Source organism: Furipterus horrens, unplaced genomic scaffold (genome assembly GCF_987537825.1).
Source record: "Furipterus horrens unplaced genomic scaffold, mFurHor1.1.pri manual_scaffold_4, whole genome shotgun sequence".
In the NCBI taxonomy this organism is placed as follows: domain Eukaryota; kingdom Metazoa; phylum Chordata; class Mammalia; order Chiroptera; family Furipteridae; genus Furipterus; species Furipterus horrens.
In genome coordinates this window covers 50,855,501-50,879,643 of record NW_028327174.1, presented here as the reverse complement: position 1 = coordinate 50,879,643, position 24,143 = coordinate 50,855,501, and the positions used below count along the sequence as shown (strand labels likewise).

At 37.2% G+C, this 24,143-nt stretch overlaps 1 protein-coding gene across 1 annotated transcript in view; it reads left to right on the top strand.

The window, feature by feature from the left end:
• Positions 1-23,514, top strand: part of FAM186A (family with sequence similarity 186 member A) — a 64,799-nt gene extending 41,285 nt beyond the window's left edge. Inside the window, 5 exon segments of the mRNA XM_090275126.1 lie at positions 74-1,084; positions 6,178-6,370; positions 8,801-8,959; positions 9,620-9,798; positions 23,474-23,514. Of these exon segments, the coding sequence (XP_090131252.1) occupies positions 74-1,084; positions 6,178-6,370; positions 8,801-8,959; positions 9,620-9,798; positions 23,474-23,495 (1,564 nt within the window). The 3' untranslated portion in view covers positions 23,496-23,514.
• Positions 23,515-24,143: the final 629 nt, after the last annotated feature.

Below are 24,143 nucleotides of genomic sequence, written 5' to 3'. Positions count from 1 at the left end.
ATTCCCTTCTTAGCTCTAAGCAGTTCCTCGTAACTAGGGACTCTCTGACTCCCCAGTCACCTCTGGACCTCAGACAGCCCCTTATATCTGGAGTTCCACCCACCTCCTCACAGATTCCCAGTCTCTGGGCTCCTCTCTCTCCTGGGAAGCCCTTTGTACCTGGGGCCTCTTCTCTCCCTGGGGAGCTCATGGAATCTGGACCCTTAACCCTCTCTGAGCAGCCACAGGCATTTCAGCTCCCTGTCACCCATGAGCAATCTCCCTGTCTACAAGCCCCTTCTACCTTTGGGCAGCATCTGGCACCATGGACCTTTCCTAGGCAAGCTTGCCCACTATGGATCTCTCACACCCCTGGGCATCACCCAACACTGAGGGCTCCCTCAATTCCTGGAAAGCCTCAGAAAGATTTGTCCTCTTCTGTCTCTAAGAAAAGTAAGGAAATACTGGCAATTATTCCTTCACTGAAATCTAAATCTGCATTGGTCCATCCCAGTGCTCCAAATTTCAAAGTACGTCAAGCCCCTTTCACCACTCAGAAGTTCCAAATATCAAAGGTCTCTGACATGTCTGAAGAAATCCAGATACTCCGTGATCCTTTTGCCATGGAACAATTTATGACATTTCAGTCCTATCTCACCAATTATAGCACATCAGTATCACCAACCCGTTACATTGACGAGGGGGCCCTTCCAACTCACATGAAGACTATAACATCACTACGTTCTCTTACTACTCAACTACCCAAAATATCACATATTTCGCATTCTGAATGGGACTGGAAATCTCAATTCCCCCCTATAAACAAGCCCTGCATACTGACTTCAGTTTCAGGTACCAAGAAACCCATGATGATGGTACCCACTTCCTCTCCCCAAGAGCTCAAAGAGCAGAGGTATTTTGTTGATGTGGAGGCTCAGCGGAAGAACCTGAATCTCTTAATTCAGGCTACAAAAACTTCTGGACTCCCTTCAGAGCTACATACAACAGCTAGGAATCTCATAATTGAGACATTTCATACAGACACAGTTCGGCTGGGATACCTATTCCGCAAGTACATTGCCTATAGGCTGATCCAGTGTGCAAGGTAGATGTAACTATTACAGTCCAGATTTCTGGTTTAGTCCTTGTTTCAAATATCCTCCCTCAATGCCCTATAAGTGCGTACATATTTGTCAGATCAGATGTTCTAAAGATTCTCTTATGGAAGGTCTCTGGATGGAAGCCTATTTAAGTTAGGAAAAGGAGATATTTCTTAGAAAATTAGAAGTATAATATAACAATTTCATACATATATATGAACTTCATATATATGTATGATGCTAAGATCAATTTTGTGGATCATAACTGATCTCCAAAATATAAACTTCAAAAGTTTAGAGATACTTCCAGTTATTCTCAATTTCTTACATCATCTTGAGTTCACCAGAAGATGTGTGATTCTTAAAATGGGAGAAGGCAGGTTACGTATAAGGCATTGCCATGTCAACTTAACTGTTGGAGTGACCTGGAAGAAACAGGTCCTTATACCGATTTTTAAAAATTGCAAATATCAGCCCTGGCTGGTGTGGCTCAGTTGGTTGGAGAGCAATACCATACACTGAAAGGTCACCAGTTCGATTCCCAGTTAGGGCACATTCCTGGGTTGTGGGTTCAATCCCTGGTGGGTATGTGTATGGGAGGCAACCAGTTGATGTTTCTTTCTTGCATTGATGTTCTCTCTCTCTTGTTCTCTCTCTCTCTCTTCCCCTCCCTCCCTCTCTCTAAGAATTAGTGAACATAGTCCTTGAATGAGAATTAAAATTAAAAAATAATAAATATATTAAAATTGCAATTATCAGAAATAGGTCAGGGAAAGTGACAACGGCTTGCCATCCTTAACATTTGTGTTTTGAGGTTGCCAACCTATTATTTTAAAGTTTAAATCACAAGAAGCCAAACTAAAACCTATAATAGAAGAGGTTATTAATTATAGGAACAACTATGTTATTTATTTAACAGATATTTACTGTAATGTCTCCTATATACCAAGCATTGCTCTAGGTGCTAGGGATATAATAATGAGACAAAGCTCCCCATTCTCACAAAATTTACATTTTTGAGGACAGAATTCATTTGATAACTAAGAATTGAAACAGCAAGGAGCAAAATAAAGACTTATCCAAGATATAATCAGAACTTTTAATTTCAAAGCTTAAATAACCTTAGGTTTGTTGGAAAATATTTTACTTTATGCCTATCTTTAGTTTTCTCTTTCTAAACTGAATGTTCCTAGTTTTTGCAATCTGTTTTTACAGTTTAACACTTTTAACCACTTGAGAATTTTAAATAACATGTTCCCGGTCATTCTCCAGTTCTCTTATGTCTTTTTTCTCTTTGTTATATTTAAATTTAAAAAAATACTACATTCACCTGGTAAAATATTTTTAAAATACAAATGGCAGAGTAAAGAAGTCTCCCTAATAGTCATGTCCCTAGCCAGTAGGCCTCCACTTCAGGGCTACTAATATGTGTCCATTCAGAAATGTTTTCTACATATATAGAAAAGTACATATAATCTTTTATCCCCCTTTTTACATATTTTAAAGTTACAACATTTGATTTTTTTCATAACTTAGTTATTAAGTATTAGGCAACTTGAGTATTAGTATATAAATAACCTACTCATTCATTTTATAACTACATACTATTCAAAGTCTGGATTTACCAGAATTTACTTAACCTGATTAATATTTATGTTTTCAACAGTTTTCATTATAAAAATATACTTCTATCAACAATCTTGTACATATTCATATATATGTATGTATATTCCTGGAAGTAGAATTTCTGGATCAAAGTGTAAGTGTTTCTTTATTGTGACAGATCTTCATCAAATTGTTTTTGAAAGAGATTGTAACACTTTATATATTGGTCAACAACATAAAATAGTACTTCCTCACATCAAGACTAACATGAATTATTATCAATTTTTTTGTTCATTGCAAATATAATAGATAAAATATGGCATTTCACTGCTTTAATTGTCATTACTTTTATTATGGATGAGGTTAATCATCTTTTTCTAGATTTAAAAGCCATCTGTATTTTATTTTCTGTGAAGGCACTATTAAAATATTTTGCCCATTTTCTACTTGGATTGTCAACTTGCTTTTTAAAATTGATTTGGGGGATCTGTTCAAATATTTGGAAAATTAGCCCCTTATCTCTGATATAAATTGCCAAATTTCCCCTGCTTGTCTGCATTTTAACTCTGCTTTTGGTGGTTTTTGCTTTGTAAAAACTTTTGATTTTAAAAATTCTTTCTAGGCCTATTTTAGTACTTTCATTGTTGGTTATTAGTTTTTTGTTTGTTTGTTTTATGATGCTGAGTCTTTGTTGTAGTCATTACAGTGTCTGCCAGTACTTGTAAAGGAGATGTGAGCAGAATTGATGTGTATCATTTTGTGCTGAGTGTGTCATTGTCTGTTTGAGACTCTCCAAAGTTTCCTTTTCCTCTAGCATGACAACCTACAAAGTTTAAGGTAATGGCTATTTTGTTAGCCTGTGTTCCTGAGAGAATATAATGAAGCTCTCCTTGCTGAATCCTGATGGATTTTTAGTATGAGCAGGAAGTAAAATTTAATTTTTAGCTGCTAAGATTTGGGAGTTATTTCTTAAAACAGCAAAATCTAGCTTATTTTCACTAACACAGTCTTCCTATCCAAGAATATGGTTCACCTTTCTTTTTGTTCAGGGTATGTGTGTGTCCTTCAGGAGCATCTTAAAGTTTTCAAATAGCTCTTATATATTCTTCCATAAGTGTATACGCTTGTAGTTTTTTATTTTTGTTGTTACTATTGTAAATGGATTCTCTTCTTTTATGATGTTTTCTAACTCATTATTTGTATAATGAAGGCTAGATTTCTCTATATCAATTTTGTATGCAGCCACCTTACTGTGTTCAAGCATGTGAAAGTTTTTCAATTGATATTCTTAAGTTCTCCAGGTATGTAATCATATTACCTACCAATAATATTTTTTTTATATTTAGAGTTTCCAATTTTTAAACTTCTAATTTCTGTCTCTTGTTACCTAAATTGGTTAGTACATCCAGGACTCTGTTAAAAAATATTGTTGATATGGCTACAAGACCATTTTTATTAATTTGACTGCCCTGAGTAACAGCTATGAGTGCCTTTCCATGGCCCCATGTATTTTTTTCTAAGAAAAGTTCATATTCAAATATTTTTAAAGGATCATTTACACTGAAAAAGTTGGAAAATGTCCTTAACCTTAGTCAATTTCTTTTTTGTTATTTCTCCACTCTTGTGTAACTCAGGTTGCCAAAATGTAAGTCCTTCTTTCATTGCTATTTGTTAAAAAATAAGAATAAATTGGTTAAAAAAATAGCAGTGACACTGAATATCTTTCTAGTATTTGTATGAAAAATACTGGCTTTTGGGTTGAAGTTCATTTTATTTTATTAAAGTATCCATTTGCTCCTATTTCATTATGGTTTTTAAGAATCAAGAATGGGCCCTGGCCAGTGTGGTTCAGTTAGTTGGAGTGTTGTTCTGTAAACCAAAAGGTCATGAGTCAGGGCCATGCCTAGGTTGTGGGTTCAGTCCCCATTTGGGATGCATATGAGAAGCAACTGATTGATGTTTCTCTCTCTCACATTGATGTTTCTTTCCCTCCCTTCCCTCTCTCTAAAATCAATAAGCATGTCCTCGGGAGAGATTTTTAGAAGATTGAGAATGAACATTGAATTATTAAGTTTGTTAAATCACATTCTGTTAAATGTGATTTCAGCATGTCATTTTCATGTGTATTAAAGAAAATATTATTTTCTCCTCATATCTTATTAATATAATTAATTATATTAAAGCATCATTGTATTCCTGGAATAAATCCCTTTTTTCCTTGGTGTATCCTTCTGTGAATGTGTTATGGAATTTGTTTGCTAATATTTTATTGATGGTTTTTTTTGCATTGATATTAATTAATAAGTTTGGTGGTTTACTTCTTTTGGTGCTTTGTCAATTTTTGGTAAAATTTTAAACTTATTTCATTAAAAAATGCAAAATTTTATCTTTTCTATGCTCAGGAGTTTAATAGTAAAATTAGCTGTTCTTTTAAGTTTTGGCAGATTTCACCTATGATATTATATAGGCTTGGTACTTTTAGAGGGAAGTTCTTAGACAACTTTCTCAATTTTAGTGTGACAATTAGCTTATTTGGATTTATTTGAGATTTTGAAGACCTAAATGATATGATCTGACCTGCTTTAGTAAAATCATTTAAAAATTGAAATACAAAGATCAACATTTTGTAACAACATTCAACTTATACAATTATAATGTTAATCCCATCAAAGATGGATCCTTTATTTCTTTCAGAAAACTCTTCTTTAATATTTAATATTATAATCAAATCACCAACAGATATAACAAGAAACAAAATATTGATTCCATTACAAGGATAGCTAGGTCAAGAAGATTCTAACATCATATGGGAGAGAAAATATGGAGTATAATAATATTAGCTATTTTCAAATAGTATAAGAGATGGTTATAAGAATGCTACCCACTTGCTTGATTGAGTACAATGTTTATGAGAATGGATGTGATAGGCATGCTGTAATGCATGTCGAGAAGTGATTAAAAACACATGTAATGGCCCTGGCTGATATGGCTCAGTGGATTGAGCGCTGGCCTGCGAAACCAAAGGTTGCTGGTCCACTTCAGTCAGGGCACATGCCTGAGTTGCGATCCAAGTACCTGACTGTGGGTGTGCGAGAGGCAACTGATCAATGTTTCTCTCACACTTCGATGTTTCTCTCCCTCTCTTTCTCTCTCCCTTCCCCTCTCTCTAAAAAATAAATAAAATCTTCAAAAAGTTGTATTATGTACTTTCTGTATGTACATATCAATATTAAATTTTAATGTATTAAAATAATAGACACCACTATTATAACACTAAACTGTGAAGAGTTAATGAATATTTGACAGTCATACAGATTTTTGAAAGTTTAGTCATATATGGAACTAGATTAAGGTCTCATTAAGCAAGCCTCACACCCGTATTCCATCCCTCCCTACTTACTAAGGATGAGATGAGAATTGAAGTAATGAGGCCAGGTTTGTTGAGTTAAGGTCAATAATAATATCAATCTAATTCTTGTTATTTTTTTTCAAGAAACAACATAATAAAACGATTACAAGCCATCCAAAACAGTGGGAAAGGTTATGAAACCCAGAACCTCTACATAATACTGAGCAGAATTGATGACTACCAGAAAAAGGTGATGGGGGTCTGGACCAAGAAGCAGAAGTCTCTAGAGAAGAAACGGAATCAGTGTCTGAGGAAAATGATTTCCTTATTTGGCCAGGTAACCTGTTTTATATTGCCTCTCCACAGTGTGTTATAAGAAAAGTGAAAGTGGCAAGCTTTGAAAATAACATTTATCTGGAGATACCATACATCCTGGTTTCCTAGGGCTGCTGTAACAAACTTGATGGCTTAAAACAACAAAAATGATTTCTCTTACAGTTCTGGAGGCCATTTTGTAAAATCAAGATGAAGTTGGTTTCTTCTGGAGGCTCTGGGGGGAAAAAATCATTCCATGTCTTTCTCTGAGATTCTGGTGGCTGAAGACAATCTTTGGCATTCATTGGATTGTAGCTGTATAATTCTAGTCTCTGCATCCATCTTTTCATGGCCTTCTTCCCAGTTTGTCTGTGTCTTCACTTCTGAATCTTACAAGGTCATGTGTCATGGACTTAGGACCCACCTGGTTAATCCAGAATGATATCATTTGAAGATCCTTAGTTACATTCACAGGTTCTGGGTGAACGTATCTTCTGGGAACATTCACCATTCAACCTACTACACTATGACTTCAATGAAACTCCTAAATTGATGATGGGAATACTGTCTGGACTCTCTAGATGAGAAAAAATTAGAATAGGAGAGACTTCCAGGAATGTGCAACTCCTTCCTAGTCAACTGACATCTATCAGCTTCTAGATATTGTGAGAAATGGTCACAATAAAAACTGGGACACAAGACTTGAGCAGCAAAGTGAGGCGTTTACTGACGAGTCTGCAGAGTCAGGCACACCCTCTGCCAGGAGAATGTGCACCAAGTAGACAAAGAAAACTGGTTTTATAGTAATGCGTTTAGCTCCCCCTCCCTAACAGGATTAGCTCCTCTACCCCTCTCCTCCCCTGTTTCTCCATTACTGGTTACTTCGGAGTTACAGTCTAATGCAATTATCTAAATGCTCCTGTTGTGATTTATAAATATTCTAATGCTGTCAACTCCCTTCTCAGAGATCCTCTAATTACATTTGCCCTTAAGACCCTTTAATTACATTTGCCCTTTGTTACTACTGATTTTCTACTTGTTTGGGAGTCACTATTTCCTTGTTTCCTACAATATGAAACCTCCTGAAGTCACTACTCTCCAACTGATTCACGGTAGTTACTTCCCTCCTCACAACTACCAGAAAACAAGTTTTAATATGGTGAGTTTACAAAAAAGGAAATAAGGATTTATTTGACTTGCTTATAGAGCACCAGGCACAGAAGATCCTGTCAAACTCTGACAATCTGCTCATTATGTCCCCAAGTTCCCTCTGAAACAACCTTCCAAAAAGTTATAAAGGTGAGATTAGAATTCTTTGCTCTGGGATTACATGCTCCTATTACATGTTCTAGCATGGAGTTCTGGAACATTCTTGGTGTTCTGGGAACATTTATATCTATTTATCTCTTTCTTTCACTAAATTAATGAATAAAGGGCAGTTTACTTGCTACTTTAGAAGATGCAGAGACTTCTCATCATAGCCTGATTCAAATCAGATATATTCTGAGTTTTCCAGAAGAGTTACATTTTAAATATTAAAGCTCTTTGACAAAATGGATAATTTTGACAGTTTTTGCTTTGGAAAATATGGCCAATATAAGTGTAAAGCAAGGTGAGTTGGCAGTGTCATGAGCTGTCTAACAGAAATCACAATATCTAGAGCATTTCAGAGAACTGAGTATGGGTCTGGGGTCCAGGGAGCCAAAATCTAGATGATAAGGTGGGTATCAAGGCATAAAGAAGTGCAAGGAAAAAGCAAAAGGGAGAAGAGGGTAGAAATGAAATAAGTACCTTATATTGAGTCAGGGTGGTGGTCAATTGGTTGATTCTGCTAACAGATTGTCTGCATTCAAATCAGCTTCACTACACACTAAGTAAGAGACCTTGGGCAAGCCACTTATATTTTCTGAGTTCCAGATCCCCATATATAAGACAAGGATAATAATAGTACCTATCTTGTAAGGTTGTTGTAAATACCAAATGAATTATCATATAGAAGGCAGCTGACATTCAATAAATAGTCAGTAAATGTTAGCTATCATTACATTTGCACAGTGCTTCATAATTTATGGAGTGCTTCCATATATATTATCTTATATAACTCTCACAACAAGCCTGTGTTATTATCCTTATTTTGGAAATAAGGAGAAAGAGGAGCAGATAAAATCAGCAACTAGCTGAAAGTCACACAGCTAGGAAATGAAAGGCCTACGATCAGAGCTTACGCAGGACCAGGGTTTATATATATCATAGCTGTCACCTCTGAAATTGTGTGTTGGAAGTGAGGTGAAGGCTGAGGAGTGATTCGAGAAGGGGAAGAAGAGAATGGAGAAAGAGGATTTGCAAATCCATGATAAAGGAAGAGTTATAGTTTAGGTAGGGCCAACTCAGAAAACCTTCCTAAAGACTCTGATCTTTTCTTTTCATTGCTTCCTTTTTTATTTATTTTTAGCTCCAAGAGATGCATAAATTGACTCTTAGTCAACCTATACCTTTGATAATCAACAGAATGCAGATACGTGCTCCTACCAAATTTGTTCAACGGCCATTCATGGAGCTACTAATTGAAAAGAACGGAAAATCTGGCAATTTCAAAAAATTGAGGTATGTGGTAGGAAAGACTGACATTAAACTTTCTTTGGATGATACATGGGACCTAATGCTTTTTTTTTTTTTTTTTTTTATGCACAAGATCTATCCCTTCCCCACAATAATAATATGGTACAGTGGAGAGTCAGGATTATTAATTTTCTTAGCTAATTTAGCAAGAGGTTTATTTACATATGTTTCTACTTAAATATTTAACATCTGATTTTGATTTCCTTTTTTAAAAAATGAAGCTGATTCTTCCTTACTAAGCAACAAATTAATACACAATGAAGAAACTTAGAAGTATTACTTTAAAAAAAAAAAAGAAGGTAGGAACTTTGGAAAGAAAGGGGATAAAGATTGTCACTGGAGAAAAAATAGCCTGGATATGGTCCGTATCCTCCAGGCAGCTAAGAAGATAGTTTTAAAATGAATTACTAGGTGAAGTCATGGAAATGCAGCTTTCAGTGGGGGAGAGCTATTTTAGCAAATTCTGCTGTTTTAATCCCTTCCTCAGTCAAAGAGGGCATGGCTAATGTTCCTCAGTGTGAAGGAAGGCATTACAGGAAAGGGTGGTGGTGGTGAAGAAAAGAGGGGAGAATAAGAATCATATATTTTACTTGGCTATGGAGTTCAGAAGAGTTTGGTGCTTCCAGTTATTGCTCTCTGACTCTCTAGAAAGGAAGACCAGATGGAAGCCATCTGGAATGCTGATCAGTCAACTTCAAGCTACCCAATAGCTGAGAAGACATCAATACATTCACTGTGGGCCCAGCTGGGTGGGTACCCAGCTATTCCTATGCTGTTCCAGCTAGATGTTAATTCTACCTTCAGAAAATCTCTTGCATCCATTCAATCAAAGTAAGTTAAGGACTGGGAGCACTCTGATATCGGGTCTTTGATCATATACATTTTGTTTCCCCTAACTTGACTTTCTCTTGCAGCACCAGTATTAGTCATTTAATGTTTCTCTCCAGAGGCCTGCAGATGTCACTCTGGAATAATATAAAACAAATAAACAAACAAACAAACAAACAAACAAAAAAAGATATAATACCATGAAACCTAATCTAACATTAGATAAGTCCACTTTGAATTCCACCCTTTATTATTGGAAGCACCAGAATATCATAGTAGAATGCTTTTGTCCACCTTATATTCAGTAACATTCCTTAAAGCAGTTGTCATATCTAGGCCTAACTTGAAGTAAATTAAGTGCTTATATTCCAGGATACACCAAAGAGTCTTAGAATAGGGAAGGTGAGTGACGTGGATCCACATTTCCAAATTCTGTTAAGCCAGATTCTCACTTAAAACCATTGGAAATTATTGCACTGGAAGTGAAGAGTTTTGGAGTCTACATAACCTTTTTCAGGACAGAGAATTATTTAATATTCCAAACTAAGAATTTGGAAAATTGAATTCTTGTAATCTGAAAGAGTTTATAGGAGCAATCTGATTTATTCTGGTAAAATCCAAGTCCTGAGCTAAGAAGTAGTGTTAACTCACAAGTTTCTTTAGGTGGCAGATAACATAAAATAAGACATTTAAAATTTTATAATAGAGTAAAATAATAGCAAAAATATTACTGTATAATTTATAAAATATAAAATCATATACCATGAGCACAAGTGTTCATGAAAAAAGTTATCAAACCAAGTGTAGTCATTAAGTTGAATAAGCATGACTTGTAAGTTATAGGTTATAACCAAAAAGCAACTTAATTTTTGTCTCCTATTTTCCCTTAGAGTTTTGAGAGTGATCAAATTGATTAACTTAGGTTATTTTGAGGGATAACATTGCTAATTTAATGACTATAGCTCTTGGGACATAAATTATGTTTCCCTTATCTCCATTCCATAGCTAGCTTCTACTATTAGATAACCACCTGACCTAATTAACCACTTCTTACTCAGGCTAAATCCTATAGATTTAGTGAGGCTCTGATTTCCTGTTTACTGTTTAGGGCTCAGAATCAAAGAGCTTTCAGAAATTTTTGTCCTTTGTTTCATAAATTGCTTTTTTGGTATAGTATATACACAGTAAAATTTATCCTCTTTAGGGTACATTTTTGAGTCTCAACAAATGCAGTTATGGCAAGCACTAATCTTGCTGTCCCTATAATTTTACCTTTTCCAGAATGTCCTACAAATCAAAATACAGTAGGTAACCTTTTGAATGTGGCTTGTTTCACTTAGCATAACTCACATGAGATTCATTCATGATATTGTGTGTATCGGTAATTCATTCCTTTCTATTTACTGAGTAATATTACTCTATTGGCTGTACCACATTTGTTTATCCATTTACCAGGTAAAGGACACTTGAGTTGTTTTCAGTTTGGGGCAATTATGAATAAAATACCTATAAAAATTCATATACAGATTTTGGGGTGAATGTAAGTTTTCATTTCTCTTAGATAAGTATCCAGGAGTGGGATTGCTGGCTTGTATAAGTGTATGTTTAACGTTATAAGAAATTGACAAGCTATTTTCCAAAATGACTGTATGAAGGGGGACCCAAAAAAACTGGAATTATCTTATGGAGGGCAGGCCCCATGTAGTACAGGCTTCCCCCGCTAGATGAGTGTGCTAGGAACCCAGCTGTATCAGTGTGCTAGCTGGCATTGCTGTGAGAGGCTGCATTCAGCTTCAGTGAATTTTTTTTGAAGCCTCACCACTTTGTCCACTTCTTGATGGGTGATTTATGAGCACACCTGCCCACACCATGTTGAGTGTTCAGCAGTTTTTGACCAAAAATAGCATGACTCCCATGTCCCACCCTCCCTATTCACTCGCTCTTGCCCTGAACGACTTTTCTTTTTTGTTTCCCTTTATGAAAAAAGTCCTCAAAGGGAAACGTTTTGCCAAAACGTTTGTTTTAAAGTTGAGGCTTCTCGTCTCTTCCATCTTAGACTATTGTATCTTACAGTCAGAGAAGGAGGACATGAACAGTTTCTTTTTTCCTTCTATGATGTAAGGCTTCTGTTCCTTCTCTTCCTGCTTGCTACAACAGGACCGCTCAGGGATTAGTGCTCTGGGAAGGGACGAGAGTGAAGAGGAAAGGAGAAATTCTTATTGACTATTACTACTGCACTTTCTAACATCATTGCTTCCTGGATGTGGCAGATTTTTAAAGCTGACTCATGGGGTACTTTAGGTGAACTCCATGTAGATCTCTCATCTGCTGACTTCTTGATCTTGGCAAATACATTTCTATTTCAATTGGTTGTTTACATTGTGATACCTCCTGCATCTTTCTGTTAAGCTGTGTTTACGTATTTAGGCAGCCCTACAGGACAGATCCATGACAACACCATGACATCTCTCTTGGGTATATGTGTGTATGTGGCCCACATCTAGTCTACAGGAAACACTTGAGCTTTCTTTGTCCAGATAAACTCTAAAGTTGAAGCTTATACCAATGCAGCAGCAGCCTCTTCTTTGTTTCAGCCACTAAGCAGCTAGCCAATCAGTCAGCTGCCTTAGCTTTTTTTAAGTATGCAGTGAGGTCCCAGTCTATTGGGTCTTCAAAATACAGGGCCCTGGCCCTGGCCAGGTGGCTCAGTTGGTTGGAGTGTCTCCCCAACACCAAAAGGTTGCAGGTTCGATTCCTGGTCAGGGCACGTACAAGAGGCCAATTATTGTGTCATCGTGAAGTATTGACCCCTTTATCATTATATAATACCCTCTTTATCCCTGATAACTTATTGCTCTGAAGTCTGTTTTGTCTGAAGTTAATATAACAACTCCTGTTTTCTTTTCATTCATGTTAGCATGGTGTTTTCCCCTATCTATTTACTTCTAATCTATGTGTCTTTATATTTAAAGTAGGTTTCTTATAGACAATATATAGTTAGGTCTTGTTTTGAATCCACTCTGACAACCACTATCTTTTAATTGTTCTAGTTAGATCCTTGACATTTAAAGTGATTATTGATATAGTTGGATTAATATCTACCAAATTTATTACTATTTCCTATTGATTGCCCTTGTTCTTTGCTCCTATTTTTGTCTTCCACACTTTTCTGCCTTCTGTAGTTTTTTAATTGAGATTTTGTAATTCCATTTTCTCTCCTTTCTTAGTATACCAGTTATACTTCTTTTAGTACTTCTTTTTTAGGTGTCACCCCAGAATTTACACTATTCATTTACAATTAATCCTCACCCATTTCAAATAACATTATACTGCTTCATGGATAGTACAAATACCTTATAATAACAAAATATTCCTAATTTTTCCCTTCCATCCTTTGTATCATTTGTCATCCATTTTACTTATACATAAACATATATCTGTATACATATATATTACATAGCTGAATACATTGTTGCTATAATTTTGAACAAACTGCTATCTTTTAGGCCTATTAAGAATAAGGAAAATATAACTTTTTATTGTACCTTCATTTATTTCTTCTCTAATGCTCTTCTTAGCTTTATGTAGATCTGAATTTCTGATCTATATCATTTTCCTTCTCTCCAAAGTACCTTTTAACATTTCTTTCAAGACAGGTCTACTGGCTATAAATTCCCTCAATTTCTATTTTTGTGAGAAAGTCTTTATTTCTCCTTTACTTTTTAAAGATAATTTTACAGGGTATAGAATTCTAAGTTGGTAGTTTTTCTCTCAACACTTTAAATATTATATTCCACTCTCTTGCTTGCATGATTTCTAAGGAGAAGTTGGATGTAATTCTTATCACTGCTCCTCTGTAGGTAAGGTGTTTTGGTTTCAAGATTTTTTTCTTTTTTATTTTTCTGAAGTTTGAATATGATACGCCTAAGTGTGTTTTTTGGGACATTTCTCCTGCTGATAGTGGTGTTTTCTAAATTTCCTGGTTCTTGTTGTTTGACTTTGATTTGGAGAAATTCTCTGTCATTATTGCTTCAAATATTGCTTCGTTCCTTTCTTTCTTCTCCTAGTATTCTCATTACACATATGTTACACCTTTTGTAGTTATCCTGCAAGTCTTGGATATTTGGGGGGGGGGGCGCAACTCAGTCTTTATTTTTCTTTGTTTTTCACTTTTGAAAGTTTCTTTTGTCACATTCTCAAGCTCAGAGATTCTTTTGTCAACCATGTCCAGTGTACTAATAGGCCATCAATGGCATTCTTCATTCTGTTAGTGTTTTTTCATCTCCAGCATTTCTTTTTGATTTTTTCTTATAATATTTATCTCCCTGCTCACATTACCCATCTGTTCCTGAACACTGCTTTTTCTATCATGGTCCTTAGCATATCAATTATAACTGTTTTATATTCCCAATCTGATAATTCCAACATCCCTACCATATCTGACTCTGGTTCTTCTGATGCTTGTGTAGTCTCTTCAAACTGTGATTTTTGCCTTTTAGAATATCTTCTGATTTTAACAAAAATCAGAAGATATTCTAAAGGGTGAAAGGAACTCTGGCAAATAGAGCTTTAGTGGTGTTGTGATAAGGTATGGGGAAAGGAGAAACATTTTATAGTCCTATTATTAGGTCTTAGTTTTTTTGGAAAGCCTCTGGACTGTGAAATCTATCAGTGCTTCTCATTACCCACCACCATAACACCCCATGCCTTAGGTGAGGCAGATGGCTAAAGGAAGCTGGAATTGGGTGTTTCTCTTCCACCATGTGGGAGGCTGGAGCCGAATGGAGTTAGGTGTTTCCCTTCCTCCAAATAGATTAGGCCCTGATAAAATCCCAGCAGGTTAAGCTCTGGGGTATAACAGTATCCCTTAGGGGCAGACCTTGTTAAGGAAAAGTGCTCTGATATATTCCTTTTTAAGTTTTTTAAGTATATTTTATTATTTATGCTATTAAATTTTTCCCAATTCCCTTCCCTTTGGCACCCTCCTCCTGGTACCCCTCTTCCCTCCAGCAATCCCACCCCCTTAGCTCATGTCCAAGGGTTGTGCATATAAGTCATTTGGCTTCTCCATTTCCTATACTATTCTTAACATCCCTCTGTCTATTTTGTTCCTACCAATTATGCCTCTTAATCCCTGCGCTATTTCCCCGTTCTCCCCCTACCTGATCCCAGCTGATAACCCTCCAAATTAATCCCCATACCTATGATTCTGTTCCTTTCTGGTTGTTTGCTTAGTTTGTTTGTTTGTTTTTAGATTCAGTTGTTGATAGTTGTATTGTTGCCTTTTTTTTTAATACTGTTTATTTAGAGTTATTTTATTCATATGATGGCTACATATTGTTACTGTAAGTCAAATTGTGTACAATAGTAAAGTTCTTCTAACAAACACATATTAAGGTATTTTATCTTTTCAAACGACAGGCTAGGAAATGCCAAAATGAGATACTTGAAACAGTCTCCTCCAGTTGGCAAAGTTTTAACAAATTGCTTCATGAGAACCAGTTTTATGTGCAGAGGTAGGAATACAATGTTCTTTCTGTCAACAAGTGGCTCATGTAGAATGTTTGGATCACCAGGTTTGAGGTCAGATCTTGGAGGCCAATTTGACTCCACCCAATGCTTCTCCTGAGCTCTGCTGTTCCATATACACAGAAAACAGGGATACTTGGTGTATTCGCATTGCTGATCAAGAAGGAAGCAGACCATTTTAAGGTCAACACAGATGACCCAACTGTGCTAGTGATATTGCAACAGATCAATGACTCTCTTTATGTCTTCATATTCTTCATGAAAACAAACTGAATGGCCAGTTGGGACTGCATCAAATAAATTACCATTGTGGAGGAGGACACACTTCAAGATCAGCTTTGAGCTATTGATGAACAGTCACCATTCAGTTGTGTTCTGGATTGGAATTCCAGTTCCTCCATTAAACCATGTATGTTATGGCAATACACAAAGCCACTGTCACTTTGAAAGTACTGCAGAAATGCACTTTCTCTTGATCAAAAGTAGGATGCCTTCCCTCCTTTTTCAAGCAAGTTTTTCTTGTGCAGTCTTGATGCTACGAGTTCTGAAGCCTTTTTGGATAGTCCCAAATCTTGTGCCAGATCATTGAACTCATGCTGATCAAATCCCTTATGAACTGAGTCATCTTCAATTTCAAAATCTTCATTGTTGCTGTCATTTAGTTCTTCACCATACTTCTGTTTTTCAAAAGAGGGTAGTTCAATGAAAACTGGCACTGGGATTTCAGCTAAATGTGGTACTGGGTGTATAGTTGATGGTAGACTAGGATACTCTATTTTGCATTTATTTTTATTGTTCTAGCCTGATGTTTTCACTATACAAAAGTAATAGTCACTTGAATGATCTCTGTGCTCTCGCCAAACCATAGGTATACCAAATGGCAATTTATCACGTGTTCCCTTTGTCCATATCCATAAATTCTCAACACACTGCTTGCACACCATGTGAGGGGCCCAAGATTTATCTTGATCACCAAGTTTTACTTTAAAATATGCAAAATAGGCTTGCATGACAAATGCGCTGATGTTTGTCCTTTGACTGGGAATGGTGAAACTGCCACAGATATAACAAAATGAATCAAGGTTATTTAGGCACTTATGATGAGAAATAGCAGACATAATCCTGGGCTCAAGTGGAGGGGAGGCAGAGAGGACTAAAGATGCTTGGGGAGAGTTTGGTGTGGTGGCTTTGAGGGGAGAACTGGGGAGGCAGCCGACCGGGTCCCAGTGCTGACTCATCCCCAGTACTGCAGGCAGATCATCCCCCCACCTCCAAGTCTGTTGTTGCCTTTTTAATGCCAATGGTTTTAATACTCATCCTTTTCAGAAATCAGTTGTTGATAGTTGCGAGTTTGTTGTCATTTTAATGTTCATAATTTTGATCTTTTTCTTAAGTAAGTCCCTTTGACATTTCATATAATAATAGCTTAGTGATGATGAGCTCCTTTAGCTTTACCTTGTCTGGGAAGCACTTTATCTGCCCTTCCATTCTAAATTATAGTTTTGCTGGATAGAGTAATCTTGGTTGTAAGTCCTTGCTTTTCATCACCTTGAATACTTCTTGCCAGTCCCTTCTTGCCTGCAAAGTTTCTTTTGAGAAATCAGCTGATAGTCTTTTAGGCACCCCTTTGTAGGTAACTCCTGCTTTTCTCTTGCTGCTTTTAAGATTCTCTCTTTATTTATTTTTTTAATTTTATTTTTTGGTTTTTCAGTTACAGTGGTCCCATTTTTCCCCCATTGCTCCCCCCACCCAGCCCACCCCTTCTCCCACAATCATATCCCCCCCCATTGTCCATGTCCATGAGTCATTTATACACATTCCTTGACTAAACCCTTCCCTTACTTATCCCCCTTCTCTCCCTCCCACTCCCCCCTATTGACTGTTATTCTGCTCCTTGTCCTATTTAGTTCATTTGTTTATGTTGTTCTTTAGTTTCCCGTATTAGGTGATATCATATGGTATTTTTCTTTCTTTGCCTGGCTTATTTCACTAAGCATAATTCTCTCTAGTTCCATCCATGTTGTCGCAAATGGCAGGAGTTCCTTCTTTCTCTCTGCTGCATAGTATTCCATTGTGTAAATGTACCACCGTTTTTTGATCCACTCATCTACAGATGGGCACTTAGGTTGTTTCCAGTACTTAGCTATTGTAAACAGTGCTGCTATGAACATAGGGGTGCATAAGTCCTTTTGAATTAGGGTTTTAGGATTTTTGGGGTATAATCCTAGCAGTAGAATCGCTGGTTCAAAAGGCAGTTCAATTTTTAGTTTTTTGAGGTAATTCCATACTGTTTTCCATAGTGGCTGCACCAGTCTGCATTCCCACCAACAGTGCAGTAGGGTTCCCGTTTCTTCACATCCTTGCCAGCACTTGTTTGTTGATTTGTTGCTGATGGCCATTCTGACTGGTGTGAAGTGGCATCTCATTGTGGTTTTTATTTGCATCTCTCTGATGGCTAGTGATGTTGAGCATTCTTTCATTTGTCTATGGACCTTCTGTATGTCCTCTTCGGAGAAGTGTTTGTTCAGTTCCTTTGCCCATTTTTTAATTGGGTTGTCTGTTTTCTTGATGTTGAGTCATATAAACTCTTTATGTATTTTGGAGATCAGTCCCCTGTCTGAGATATCGTTGGCAAATATATTTTCCCATACGGCTGGTTTCCTTTTCATCTTGCTGATGTTTTCTTTTGCTGAGCAGAAACTCTTTAGTTTGATGTAGTCCCATTTGTTTATTTTTTCCTTTATTTCTCTTGCCTTAGCAGATGTATCCGTGAAAATATTGTTACGTGGGATATCCGAAATTTTCCTGCCTATGTTTTCCTCTAGGACTTTTATGGTGTCACGGCTTACATTTAAGTCTTTGATCCATCTTGAGTTTATTCTGGTGTGTGGTGTAAGCTGGTGGTCTAGTTTCATTTTTTTGCACATCCCTTTACAGTTCTCCCAGCACCATTTGGTAAAGAGGCTCTTCTCACTCCATTTTATGTTCCTTCCTCCTTTATCAAATATTAATTGACTGTATATTCCTGGATTTATTTCTGTACTCTCTATTCTGTTCCATTGATCTATATGTCTGTTCTTATGCCAGTACCAGACTGTTTTGATCACAGTGGCTTTATAGTATTGTTTGGTGTCTGGTATTGTGATTTCTCCTGCTGTGTTCTTCTGTCTCAAGATTGCTTTTGCTATTCGAGGTCTTTTTTGGTTCCATATGAATTTTTGGAGTATTTGTTCTAGGTCTGTGAAATATGTCATTGGTATTTTAATAGGGATTGCATTGAATCTGTAAATTGCTTTAGGTAGTATGGCCATTTTGATGATGTTGATTCTTCCCATCCAAGAACATGGTATTTGCTTCCATTTATTTGTATCTTCCTTAATTTCTTTCTTCAATGTTACATAATTTTCAGAGTACAGATCTTTTATCTTTTTGGTTAAGTTTATTCCTAGGTACTTTATTTTTCTTGTTGCTATAGTAAATGGTATTTTCTTTTTTGTCTCTGTCTCTGATATTTTATTGTTGGTGTACAGAAATGCCTTAGATTTCTGTATATTTATTTTGTACCCTGCTATTTTGCCAAATTCACTTATTATATAGAGCAGTCTTTCAGTGGAGTTTATAGGGTTTTCTATGTATACTATCATGTCATCTGCATATAATGATAGTTTTACTTCTTCTTTCCCAATTTGGATGCCTTTTATTTCTTTTTCTTGTCTGGTTGCTGTGGCTAGGACTTCCAACATTATGTTGAATAGGAGTAGAGAGAGTGGACATCCTTGTATTATTCCTGATCTTGGGGGTAATGCTTTCAGTTTTTGTCCATTGAGTATGATGTTGGCTTCAGGTTTCTCATATATAGCCTTAATTATGTTAAGGTATGATCCCTCTATTCCCATTTTGCCGAGTGTTTTCATCATAAATGGGTGTTGTACTTTATCAAATGCTTTTTCTGCATCTACTGATATGATCATGTGATTTTTGTCTTTCATTTTGTTTAGGTGATGTATTATACTTATTGATTTGCGAATATTAAACCATCCTTGCATCCCTGGGATGAATCCCACTTGATTATGGTGTATGATCTTTTTGATGTATTGCTGGATCCTGTTTGCCAATATTTTGTTGAGGATTTTAGCATCTATGTTCTTCTGTGATATTGGCCTGTAGTTTTCTTTTTTTGTTGTGTCTTGACCTGGTTTTGGAATTAGGGTAATACTGGCTTCATAGAAAGAGTTTGGGATTTTTCCCTCTTCTTGGATTTTTTGGAATAGTTTGAGGAGGGTAGGAGTTAGTTCTTCCCTAAGTGTTTTGTAAAATTCGCCTGTGAAGCCATCTGGTGCAGGGCTTTTGTGTGCCAGGAGATTTTTGATTACTGTTTCAATTTCCTTCTTTGTTATTGGTCTGTTGAGACTTTTTACTTCTTCTTGATTCAGTTTTGGAAGGTTACATGTTTCTAGAAATTTGTCCATTTCTTCTAGGTTGTCAAATTTCTTGCCATACAGTTGTTTGTAGTAATTTCTTACAATCCTTTTTATTTCTGTGGTATCAGTCGTGATTTCTCCTTTTTTGTTTCTGATTTTGTTTATTTGGGTCTTCTCTCTTTTTTTCTTGATGAGCCTGGCTAAAGGTCTCTTTATCTTTAACCTTTGGCATTTTAACTGTGATGTTTCTTGGTGTGGTCCTTTTTGGGTCTAGCTTGTTTGGGATTCTCTGTGCTTCCTGGACTTGTATGTGTATTTCCTTCCCCAAATTTGGGAAGTTTTCCTTCATTATTTTCTCACATAAGTTTTCAATTTCCTGCTCTTTCTCTTCTCCTCTGGCACCCCTATGGTTCAGATGTTGGCATGTTTAAAGTTCTCCCAGAGGTTCCTAAGCCTCTCCTCATTTTTTTCAATTCTTGTTTCCTCATTCTGTACTGGTTGACTTTTTTCTTCCTTATGTTCCAAATCATTGATTTGAACCCCGGTTTCCTTCCCTTCACCATTGGTTTCATGTGGATTTTCCTTTGTTTCATTTAGCATAGCCTTCACTTCTTCCCTTATGCATTTGCTGTACTTAAGCATATCTGTCAAGCCTGTGAGCATCTTTATCACCAGTGTTTTGAACTCTGTATCTGTTAGTTTGGCTATCTCCTCGTTTGTTAGGTTGGCTATCTCCTCGTCGCTTATTTCTCCCACTGGAACCTTGATCTGTTCCCCATTTTGGGCCATACCTCTCTATCTCCACATCTTGACAGGCTCCTGTGTTTGTTTGCCTCTGTGCCTTAGGTAGAGCTGTCTCTCCTGTTACGTTGTAAGGGGCGGAGCCTTAGGTTTCTCATCAGTAGAGGGCAGCCTGTTTCACCATGCTGTGGTGCTATGTGTGGAGGAGGTGTCTAAGAGGAAACAATATTGCTTGCTCAGCACTCACCCCTTTTCCAGGCACTTCTCCCAGTTTGTATGGGACTGGTTCCTCTCTAGTTGTTGCCCTTGCTGTTGTTCCCAGAGTGGGTGGGTCTGCAGATGTTCTAGGACTGTGGGGACCCTTTAAACAGATGGACTCTGCTGAGAGACCGGCTGTTTCTTGCTCTGCCCTAACCCTCACTGGTTTGCACAGTCAGAAGCAATGAGGCTTGATTTTCCCCGGTGCTGTGACTGTGAGCTGTATGGTCCTGTCTGGTGCTGAGAGTGCTCCCCAGGTGTCCTCTTGACTTTTTAAAATTGTGACTAAGCTTTCTGGCAGCCTGCCACTGCCACCACTGCTGCTGCCACCACACTGCATCCTCTTCACCCCAGCTCCACCCCTCCTACCTATCTGGATGAGTATTTCTTCTTTATTTCTTTGTTTGTTGAACTTTCATGCAGCTCAATTTTATGGAACTTCTGGTCGTCCCTAGTTTTGAGGTAGTAGTCATATTCCTTCTTAGTTGTGGAGGGAGACACAGCGTGTCTGTCTGAGCCTCCATCTTGGCCGGAAGTCTCATAACTAGTGTTTTGAACTCTGCATCTGATAGGCTGGTTATCTCCATTTCACTTAGTTATTTTGAAAAAAAATAAGATTTTATTTATTTATTTTTAGAGAGAGGGGAAGGGATGGAGAAAGCGAAAGCGAGAAACATCACTGTGTGGTTGCCTCTCATGAGCCTCCATCTGAGGACCTGGCCCACAACCCAGGCAGGTACCCTGACTGGGAATTGAACCAGAGGCCATTTGGTTTGCAGGTCAGAGCTCAATCCACTGAGCCACACCAGCCAGGGCTTGCTTAGTTTTTTTTATGTTTTGTTTTGTTTTTTTCTGTTCTTTATTTGAGCCATGTTTCTTTGTCTCCTCAGTTTTGCAGCCTTTCTGTGTTTGTTTCTGTGTATTAAGTAGAGCTGCTTTTACTCCCTGTCATAGTAGGGTGGCCTATATAGAAAAGGCACATGTAAATTGTGTGGGGCAGAGCCTTAAGTAAATGCCAGGGTGGAGCAACCTGCTTCACCACTTTGTGGCTCAGAGAGGGAACAATGCCTCCACCTGGCTTCTGACGGTTTGCATGGTGCTTACCCCACTTGAAGTCACTTCATCCGCTTCCTGTGTGTGACTGGAGCTGTTCCAGCTGCTAAAGGTTTTGAATCCTGGGATGGGTGGGCTTGCATACATTCTAAGACTATGCTGGTTCTTTAAGTGGCAAAAATATGGCAGTTTTTTCTGCTGCTCCAACACTCACTGGATTTTACAGCCAGAGGTAATGAAGGTTTATCTTTCTGGTCTGTCCAGGGGCTGGGATTGCTGGCTCCCAAGTTATCCCTCCTATCCATTCTGCTGCCACCATTACCATCTTTCCGCACTATGCCACCTCTCTACCCATCTCCACAACTCTGCCCCTCCTACCCGTCTGGATGAATGTGTCTTCTTTAAATCTTTGGTTGCCAGACTTCCATACAGCTCAATTTTCTGACAGTTCTGGGTGTTATTAGTTTTGAGATCTGGCTGTAATTCTTTCTATGGTTGCACAAGGAGGTGAAGCATGTTTACCTACACCTCCATCTTGACTGGAAGTCTTTGCTCTGGTGTATTTCATAATGGTTACTTGAGACAGATTTTTCTCTGAGCTTCACTGTGGGGACCTGGTAAAGTTTCTGGAAATCCCTTTGACTGGGTCTCCTTGGAGTTTTTAACTCTCAAACTTGTCCATACTGAGCCAGCAATTCATTAATTACAGATTAGGCTTTCTACCAGCCACTGGTTCCTGTGGAAGTTTCCGTTTCGATAAGTTGTGACTCTGCATCGCCTGTCTATCTCTCCAATCTTGGGGGCAATGGTTTGCCCAGTGACCTCACTTCTCTGAAGAAGCTAAAAAGAGATGTTGTTTTTTCAGATTGTTCAACTTTTCACTTGTTGTTAGGAGGGAACAGAAACTCTTTGCACATACTTTTCAAAATATTTCTGTGCAATTGAGTTTTTGGTTTCAAAAATGGGCTCATATTGGACATGTTTTTTAACCTTCTTTCTGTTCCTATGTTCATAGAGACTTACATTGTCATTTTTATTGATTGCATAATATTCATTGTATAGACCTATCATATTTTAGTGAACTGTTCTACTGATAAAACTTTGAATATTTCTCAATATTATAAACCATACTACAGCAATATCCTTGTACAAGTTTGTATATTCATATGATAATTTGCCTATGAAAATTCTATTAAATATTTATTTTTCAAATTACATGCCTGTTCGTCATGAAAATTTGGAAAATACAGACAAGTTCATGCCCAGAAATAATTATTGTCAATACACGATGGGGCAAAAGTAGGTTTACAGTTGTGAGCATGCAAAACACAAAGTTTATTCTTGTATTATTATTTACTAATTATTGTATTACTTTCCATACAAACAACTTTAAACCTACTTTTGCCCCACCCTTTATTAAAGTCATTCTAACTGTAGGTATAAGAATACTATCTAATAAATAATATGCTATTGCCAAGACCTGCTCTTCCTGATTTTCATCCTGAGAGGCATTCTGCCCTGTTAAGGTGACATAAATATGGATAACATGTCAATTTTCCTAGAGTAATTTTGTGAGTTTTAGAGGCACTCGTATTTTCCCAATGAATCATCTATATTCTCACAAATGTGTTTAAGAAAAAGTTGTAATAAGATTAATTTTCTTGTCTTGTTTTCAGGCTTAAGAAGAGTCCCAAGTGACTGTAAAATTGAACACAAGTATGTTGAAAGTAAATTTCAATATGTTTCAGTAAAATGACTATTTTGCTTTCTTTCATATATATATCTATATTGCTTTGTCCATTCTTTGCTTTTACATTCTGCCTATAGTTCTTCAGGTTAAACACCTTCTTTTCCAGAATACCACCATGACCACTCAAGAGAAAAATATTTTCTTCTCTATATTACTAGAAACACAAAGCTTCCACAAACACTGGGATAGCCTGCCATAAAAAGGGTACCATATGGTCCCTGACATGATGGCAAAGTGTCACAGTCTTCCTCCCCTAAGATGCCTCAAAAATAAGAAATGAATGGTTGTTAAAAGAAAAGAAAACCAGCAGAAACCCCAGAAGAGTCAGAGTTGGTTATGATTTGTTAAAGAAGAGAAATAGTAGCTCTGAACAGATGAGGGCCAGGCTTCTAACACAGAGAGTAGACTTGGGGAGGAATTTTGAATGGGGTTCTTTTCTACCCACCACATTGCCCATAGTACATCACTGCCTTCCCCATCAGCCCTACAACAATACTGAAAGCAGGTTTGTAGGGGAACACTATTGGGACACAGGGTAAAAAAAAAAAAGTTAAGTGTTGGCTCAACCAACAAACATCTAAGGGTTTCCTCCTACC